The sequence below is a fragment of the Cynara cardunculus genome (assembly GCF_001531365.2).
Source record: "Cynara cardunculus var. scolymus isolate 2C chromosome LG 1, CcrdV1, whole genome shotgun sequence".
NCBI classification, from domain to species: domain Eukaryota; kingdom Viridiplantae; phylum Streptophyta; class Magnoliopsida; order Asterales; family Asteraceae; genus Cynara; species Cynara cardunculus.
This window is the reverse complement of record NC_037528.1, coordinates 19,496,109-19,505,130: the sequence shown is the minus strand read 5'-3', so window position 1 is coordinate 19,505,130 and position 9,022 is coordinate 19,496,109. Positions and strand designations below refer to the sequence as shown.

Here is a 9,022-nt window from a genome sequence, read left to right as displayed (position 1 = left end):
AAAATAAAAATAGTAATGATAAATATATAATATTAATAATGATAAAATATTTTTTTTATAAAATATATAATATAAGGAATTATATATATATATATATATATATAAATTATAGGATATATATTAATATAAAAAGTAATAATAATAAAATATATTATATTATTTTATTTTATTGATTTTTTTATCTTTTTTTAATGAGGTTCAATTTCCAATGTATTTGGCACCCCTATCAAAGGGGTGCCAATAACACTCCCCTTATTTTTTTAGATGTGACATGTAAGTTTAATTAATAACAAATAATAAAATAATATGCAACACAATATTCAATATCACCCGTTTAATCAATTAAAAACATGAAAGCATAAGAAAATATGGTGTAGTAAAATATTAAAATACGGGGCCGTTTACCGAACATTTATCCGGTAAGCATTTAGTGGTAAAATTCGACACTATCTTTTACTTACTAGGTAAGATTTTTTAGTCAACAAAAACGGCTTTCTATGTAACAATTTAGCCTGTAAGAGCTAATCGTGGTAAGAGTCATTGTCCTCACTTACCGGATAAGACTTTCGGTCTTTACCTTGCTCTTAGCGGGTAAGATTCTTGGTCATTGTCATATTCATCCGGTAAGGTAATATAACTTGGTAAGCGCTTACCCGAGTAAGCGTTTGGTAAACGGCCCCTAAGCCTCTATCAAAGTGATTCCCACATTGATAACACGACAAGATCTGGTAAGAAAAACCGTGCTTGACAACACTCGTACAAGAAAAAATAGTAGCTACCGACTCTTTTTTAAACCCTTAATGGAAGCACAAGTGATAAGATATTGTGTTTGTATACGGTTTAAACCCACCAGAGGTATCAGAGGGTTTACCTGCCTATAAACTTCACAGTCCCATACAATTAGTCGAGATGTGAGTAAAGTGGTCGGACGCCTAAAGTTAAAAAAACGCTTAGGTCATGTTTGGTTTGTAGAGAGAGGATTTGGAAGGGTTCGAAATTCAATTCCATTTAATAATTGGTTTGAATGATTGATTGGATTTAAAATCTCACGATTTCATTGAAATCCTATAAACATTGTATTTAGAAATCTCATGGGGGTGTTGGTTCTCAAGAAAGCAGTAGGAAACAACCTCTAAAACTCCTTTAGAATACACGTTAAATCTATCTACAAATTGAGTGGCCATAGCAGTTTCCTTCAATAGACCAACATTAAGAGACTTATCTAGCATTACATTCGAATTAGTCGACGATCTTTCCTTTTGTTTTAATTTAAGAAGAGAGAGTGATAATAAAATTAAATAATTTGCATATTGTAATGATTTTTATCAATGTTCTAAACAACTCATTGTAACAGCTGTCGAGGCTCACAGTAGCTCAAGGTTTCTGTTTGACGCCATGTTAAGTTTATGACACGTCATGGCCTAATAGTGTACGGTTTTTGTAGCAAGCTAATCACTCGCCATTGCTCCTAAAACTTGATACTACCGTCACATTACGTCTCATGTCATTTAAAACCTTGATTTTTTACAGATTCAGATCGTTTTTTATTTTAAGGTGAAAGCATAATCCAAAGTGAAAAAACAAAAACAATGCGGTTGACTTTTCTTCAAGACTTTTTGCAGCCTACCATGCATATTATTAATTATTATATAAAAAAACAAAAATAAAAACAACCACTAATCACCAACTTTAATTATTTCTGTATTTAAATATAACGTTGTTTGACTGATATCTCTGTCTTGCAAAAACAAAGTCAAATATTATGTAATTCAACTTCAATATTACATGTTTAGAGACTCGAATATAACAACATATTTTCTTAATATGACAAAAATCGATAATTTTATATAATAAAAGGCATCACAAAGATCAAGAATCTTACCCGGTAACTGAGAGAGAAAACTCTCATAAGAAAAAACCCACAAGGATCAAAAGTATTACTAGGTGAGAGATGATTACTAACAATTTATTTTGTTAGTCAAGAATGTTACTTGATAAGGTAAGTGAGTATGATGACTATTGCCTGTATATCCTTACATTGTAAACGTTTGGTAAACCAACCCTTACCGCTAGTAAAAACTAGTTTGGTTTTTACTGCTTCAACTGATCGGTAAAAAACACCATATTTGGCGGTTCACTGTTTATGATCGACATTTTTGTGTGAAAGAGTTCTGGAGTTTCATGTTTTAGTGTGTGATTGGAGGTGTTTGTATTTTAGTTTGTTTATGCCCGCATTCTAGTATTTTTAAATTTATGGATTGTAGTTTCTCTTTGTTTGTAATAAAAAAGTTACCCTTCATTATTAATGAGCTTCCAAAGGACATATATCAAAAAAATCTACAAGTCAAATAAGACATGGGACAAGAAGTTAAACTAGATACCCTTACGAGAATATGAGCAACTATGTTAGCTTGTCACCTAGTAAAACAGACAAAGTGTCGTATTGATGGAGTAACCTATGACACCTTGAAATGATATCCCCAAATTTTGTTACATCTTCTTTAAAAGAGAATAATTTGTTTGGCATCCGACTCGAAAATCATTTTCTGGAGCCCAAGGTCATTTACCCGCTTCCATTAACATGAGAGTCTCACATTCCTTAACTAGCAGAATCCCAACTAGAGTAGTGGTCCAAACAGCCATAAAAGTCCCATTAGCATCCCGAAACACATAAGCTAGCCCTATAGACGAATTGTAGTCGCAGGTAGTTGCATCAATGTTGCATTTTTGAAAATCCAAAGGAGGCTTAGCCAAATGTTACACGTCTCCCAGGAATCATTTGAGAATCCGTATCCTGCAAAGATTTCACTTAATCCCTTGTACCTCTAAAGCACCATAAGTCGTTTGCATCTTTAACGCGAGTTTTTTATAAATAAAAAGTGAAGGTTTTAGAAGAATCATTATTAGAAAAAATTATTATAAAAATAATAAATCATTTGAGTTCTCGTACAAAAAACTTGACAATAAATTAAAATAAAAAAATATATATAAATTCAACGATAATAATCAAATATGTCGTCTTTTTATTGAAACTTTCTTGGGATAGCCATTCATTTCATCATAACCAAAACGGACATCTCTCTCTCTCTCTCTCTCTCTCTCCCTTTGAATCATCCATCCATGGCGGATCGATGGGTGGAATAACGACGATGAGAGATCTCATTGGCATCGTTAAAGACAAGGTCTCGCTTTCAAAACTTGCTCTTCTTTCTAAACCGCACACTTTATCCCTCCACCTCGCCGTCCTCCGTACCACCTCCCATTCCCCGTCCACTCCGCCCCATGACCACCACCTCGCAACCCTGCTCTCTCTCGGTGATGGTTCACGCGCCACCGCTTCCATCGTTATTCATTCCTTAATGAACCGCCTCCACCGTACCAACGACTCCTATGTCGCCCTCAAGTGCCTTCTCACCATCCACCACATCATCAACCGCGGCTCATTTATCCTCAAAGACCAACTCTCCGTCCACCCCTCCACCGGCGGCCGTAACAATCTCAAACTTTCCGATTTTCGCGACAGCTCGTCGGCCACCACTTGGGTGCTCTCAGCTTGGGTCCGGTGGTACGCTAGATACCTCGAAACGATCCTTTCCACCTCCAAATTTCTGGGTTTCTTTATATGTTCATCTTATTCTGTTTTAGAGAGGGAAAACCAACAAGATTCGATCTCGTCGATTTTGAACTCCGATTTGATCAGAGATTTTGGTTCGTTGGTGGGTGTGGTCGAAGAACTCTGCAAAGTCCCCGATAATCTACTTGTGGAACGCGATAGGATGCTGGCCGTCGTTATGGAGTTGCTGGCGAACGATTACCTGTCGACGGTGAACGAGATCCTACTCCGACTCAGTGAGTTCAAAGAAAGGGTCAATTTGCTGAGTTTCAACGACTCGGTCGAGTTGGCATCCGCTTTGGACAGATTAGCGAGTTGCAAAGAGACATCATTACGAGTATTTTGTAATAGAAAATCATCAATGGATTTCGTTTGGGAAATGGTGGATGAATTGAATAACAGGATCGGGATGGTCCATCTACGGAAACTGGAAAGAAGGGATAGCGGGAGTGAGTCAGCTCGGTTCTTGGACCGAGTTGGGAAAACGAGTGAATACATGAGATTCTCTTCCGGTAGATTAACAATGAAGTAGCATCTTGATTTGTTTTGGGGGATGATGACGTCACGTAATAAGAGGGTCATTTAAGAAGGAAATATATTTGTATATACATACAACTGTACAAGTGTGGATAGAGATGGGGTCACCATCGAAGCTATTATTTTCTACATTTAATTCGCTTATAAATCTGTATTTTTAAATGCTCAATTTAAGAGGATTTATTAATTATTATTGCTACCATATTTATTTTTCCGTACATGTGGGCTTTCGGGTCGGTCCATGATTAATTTTATGTTGTCATGAACCGTCGATCGATTGCTCTGAGGATGTTGTAAAATCGGTTTTTGTATGGTATATTTGCATAAATCGACGAGAGTTTGAGCACAACAGTCACAATATCGAAGTCGTAATTCTTTTGGGGATTGAGCTCTCACTCATAGCCGATTATTGGATTCTTGTAACATGCTTTCTTTCAAGTGGAACGATGTGGGTTGACTCGGTGATTACATATCAAAAAAACCTTTCTTGCACAACGCCATCGTACTTCCATGAATCAAGACAAGAGGGTCGTTATGTGTCGATTGCAAAGCCCGTCCTTTAGGTCCCTTGAGATGACGAGAATCGGTTCCAAGTGCTTAAAGGATTACATCAATACAATTTTAACATCGGAAGGCTCGCTCATTTTGATCACTATCATTTGTGGGTTTGGACTTGTCAAGGGCTCGACCCAACCTCTTTTTATCCAACAAGTTTAAGGGGCTATTTACTTGCGGCTTAATTAGGCTTATTGGTCTATCTAGCTTATTCGCACAACTTATTTGAGTTGTTTACTTATGGCTTATTCGCACAGAATATGACTTAATCGCACAGATAGAAATGGTGTGTTGTAACCATTCAACCACAAAAATGACACCCTTACCCCTTATTTAAAGCATCGCATCCTTCCTGAATGAGACGCCCTGTCCTCAACCTCCTTATGATTTTTTTGTTTTGATGTTCAAATAATTAATATTGGGAGTAAATCGGTCATTTATGTTATTCAGACTGTTGGTTCAGGCTGTTGGTTCAAATAAAAAAAGTAAACAACAACACTCATTTATCCAAACAGACAAATTTATCCATACACGATTTAATAAAAAATATGGTAAACAACCCCTAATATAGTAAATTTGACTTTTTAAACGAGTTTAATAATTTTTTCTCATCTATTATATAAACGGGTCAGGTTTGTCTACAAATTAACCGGCTTAAAAATCTTTTACCTTTTAAAGGAATTTTGAGATTTGCCATGAGAAAAGTATATGGATAATTGGGATTCAAGAGGCCTTTTGAAATTTTAATTGAAAGGTTTAGTTGTTAATAAAAATTTAAACAGGCTGGACAAGCCTGTATGAATTTTTATTCGTTTAGCCTAGCGGTGTTCTTGACTACCATTTAATAACCGACGATCCAATTTGCATGTTAAAATTTTAGATCTGATTCGATCCAATTACAATTAAATATCCAATTATGTATGATCAAATCTACACAACCCTCGTCTCTACTTTGTTTGTCCATTAACCTTAATGGGCCAGTAACGACCAGCTCATTTTTTGAGAATGGTTACGCTAAATCCTTGTAGTTGATTGTAAACCGTTGATTCGAATTCATATTGTGGTCCTTGTCGATAAATATTGCTAAAAAAGTGCTTAATTTTCACATAAAGTTCCTAATGTAGAGTAGAATTGGAAGACACTTGAACCAAATGGGTAGCTAAACAAACACATCATTGTTCACTCTCTTCATACAAGCCCACATGAATGCCAAAAAAGCATCATGTATGATCCACATAATTTTATTTCTATCTTATAGATTTCAGCATTAATTATATTATTAAAATATTATATATTTTTATTATTATAATATATTAAAAAAACCTTTTATATAAATAATTAAAGCTTAATCTTATATTCTTAAATAATCAGTTAGTTCAAAGTGAATAATAATCAATAGAATAACATATTTTATATAAAGTGAAATAAAATTATAAAATAAAGTGAAATAAAATTATAAAATAAAATTATAAAATTATGGTTGCAGACGCGGTTTATGAAATAAAGTGATTTATAAAATTATAGTGCGAGTGTGTAATGTGACAAAAGTTATGATGTTGCAATTTTATGAAAGTATGTAGTGTTTAATGATTACACGCTTATAGGGTCGTATTTTTTCTTATACCTTTGTGGTTGTGAAAAAAAGGTGGTTTACTTTTAGTTGGAAAATGACCATCATAAGTGGAGGTTGTGTCTTAATCCTATCATGGTTAATCGTCAAACGACTTATAATCATCGTCGAATTAAAACCTAGATTCACTAGCACAAGGACCTCCATACCCAACATACAGGGACTCGTTTGGTAGAGACCTGTAATTTTGAGTTTCAGTTCCACCGATTCACTATTGACGGTAATTGTTGTGGGGTTGAGGTTTTCTGAATTATGCGCAAAAGTTATTCGTTCTTCAGGATTTGCATCCCAAACTTCGTTGTGTTAAGCTTTAGACGTTTTGAAATTAGGATTGTAATCATTTGGGTGTTTTTAATCTAATAGCATAATTGTGAAGATAAATATGGACCGTTTATTGATTAAAGAAAATATATAACAAATTGGAATCGCATCAAAACGCTTGACTTATGTTAAACTTGTTGGTCCCACTTGTGGGTCGTCGTTAGGTCAAGTATCACTCGTTGATTTTGATTGTAGATAACACTTGTCGTAAATAATCTTAAAGTTATATATTTGTTGGTGACACAATTAATCACACATACCAAAGTAATAGATGGTATGATAATGTTGTTGAAAATAGGGTTTAATATAATTATGGGAAATTTTCCTCGATAATCCATTGCTCGAGGGGTCTTCCGTCGTTGATTCGTCGCTGATAGTCCGTCGCTCAAAAGCTCGTAGGTAATTCTATCAGCGACGGATCAACGACGTAATTCAGCGACGGATCAGCGAGAGAAATGGTTTTTGGTCTTTTTCTCGCTGATCGGTGAAGGATTTTTTCTGACGCTGATTTTCGTCGTTGATACATTGTTTTCTAGCTGTGGATATATAAATTAAGAATCACAGTTGATTTATGAGTGTATATGAATATATCCAAAGATATTGATCAACTCTTGTTTTCTTCAAAGATGTTACCGACAACAATTACAGTATTATACCGAATCTCATGAGAAGCTTTTTGCAGGATTTTAAGTATTGTAGCAAATGATGAAGACAAGGAAATATGTGACCACATACAAGGCTAATTAATGTCACATGGACTCTGGCATGCAACTCGATACATGATGCGTTAAGCGTCTTTGTTTTATATGTATTTGTTTCATAATGTGAAATTTTTTGAGTATATTTTTTGTTTCACAAGCACGTGAAAAATGTTAATATTGTGAAACAAATACATGTTTAACAATATTCTAAATCATAGTTTTAGATGGGAAAAAATCACATGAAATAATACATGATACACAAATTCTCAAGGTTATCCTAATTTTACGAGTTCTCAAAAGAAAGCCCCTCGTGTGTGTGTGTATATATATATATATATATATATTAACTTATATTAAATATGAATAAGTCAATAAGGGCAGTAATGTAATTGGGTATTTTTAATAATTTTCATTTTATTTTAATTAATTAAAATTATTCCTTTTTTTGGATTGATCACGTTTCTTCCTTTCCACGTTCTTCTCTCATTGGTTTTCTTCACATTCGACTTTCTTATTAAAATAAAATTCATAAAATTCATATCTATACTATCTTATAAAGTTTTTGATAAAAACTTTTAAGAACCATTTTTTATAAATGTAGTAGTGCATATTGATGCATATTTCTTAAAATTCAAGATTACATGTAAATTATGTATAAGTACAACTTATTAAAGCTCCATGTTTAAATTTGTATAATTAACTGCAGATAAATATAATCAAATATAGGATAAACATTTCATTTTAAAATATAAAAAATTTAAAATATAATTAGGATAATTATCGAGTTCTAACAAAATAATTAATTATTAGGAAAATTATATTATTAAACCAAATATAAATTACTTAGTTATTGAACCTAAATTAAATCATAATAAAAAAATTGAATTAAAGAATTACACAAAAAATTAGAAATTTTAAATCGTTAATTTGATACTAACATCTATATATTTTTGTCAAATTTTTATGATATCTTTAAATTTATATTTTAATTCAAAAATAAAAATATCATGGTTTTTTACAAAATCACATAAGACCACACTATAACATCGACTGAGATAAATAATAAAATGAAATATTAAAATCAAGATGTACCTCGCTGCATTGCGCGAGTACCCCTCTAGTATAATATAAATGAAAACTAGTTTGTCAACCTTACATATCTTAATTAATTAATAATTTCTTAAAGAAATAATTAAATTAAATATTTTACTAAAACATTTATCAAAGGTTTATTATTGGAAAAAGTTTAAAAAAACCAATGAACTTTAGTGTTTGAAATAATTAAGTTCTTGGACAATTTTTTGGGACAAATAAGTTCTTGGATATTCCAAAACTTATTAAATAACTCATTAGACTTTCTAAAACCTGTTAGATACATCTGTATAACCTATAAAACCTGTTAATATGGTAAATTAATGTAACAAAACTGGGAAAAAAAAAACCAATGAACTTTCATACTTTGAACGATTAAGTTTCTAAACATTTTCTGAACCAAAAAAATACTTACATCTATAAAATGAAATAAATATACCAAAAATTATTTATATTTCAAAAAGATTATCGATAAAACTTATTTTTTAATTAAAAACAAAAAAATATTTTATCAATGACTTTCAAATATAAAAAAAATAAAAAAGAATTTGAAAAAAATCTATTTTGAAGATG

General features: G+C 32.5%; 1 protein-coding gene across 1 annotated transcript; it reads left to right on the top strand.

Annotated features, from left to right (window-relative positions):
- The first annotated feature begins 3,065 nt into the window (after positions 1–3,065).
- On the top strand, positions 3,066–4,335 carry LOC112519768 (putative clathrin assembly protein At4g40080). Its single transcript, XM_025128021.1, has one exon. It carries the CDS (start codon positions 3,132–3,134, stop codon positions 4,143–4,145), a length of 1,014 nt encoding a protein of 337 aa, XP_024983789.1. The 5' UTR covers positions 3,066–3,131; the 3' UTR covers positions 4,146–4,335.
- The last annotated feature ends 4,687 nt before the right edge of the window (positions 4,336–9,022 follow it).

Bases quoted from the DNA above. Each gene is read 5' to 3' on its own strand.
- LOC112519768 (XM_025128021.1), top strand. From the start codon at position 3,132: ATGGGTGGAATAACGACGATGAGAGATCTCATTGGCATCGTTAAAGAC.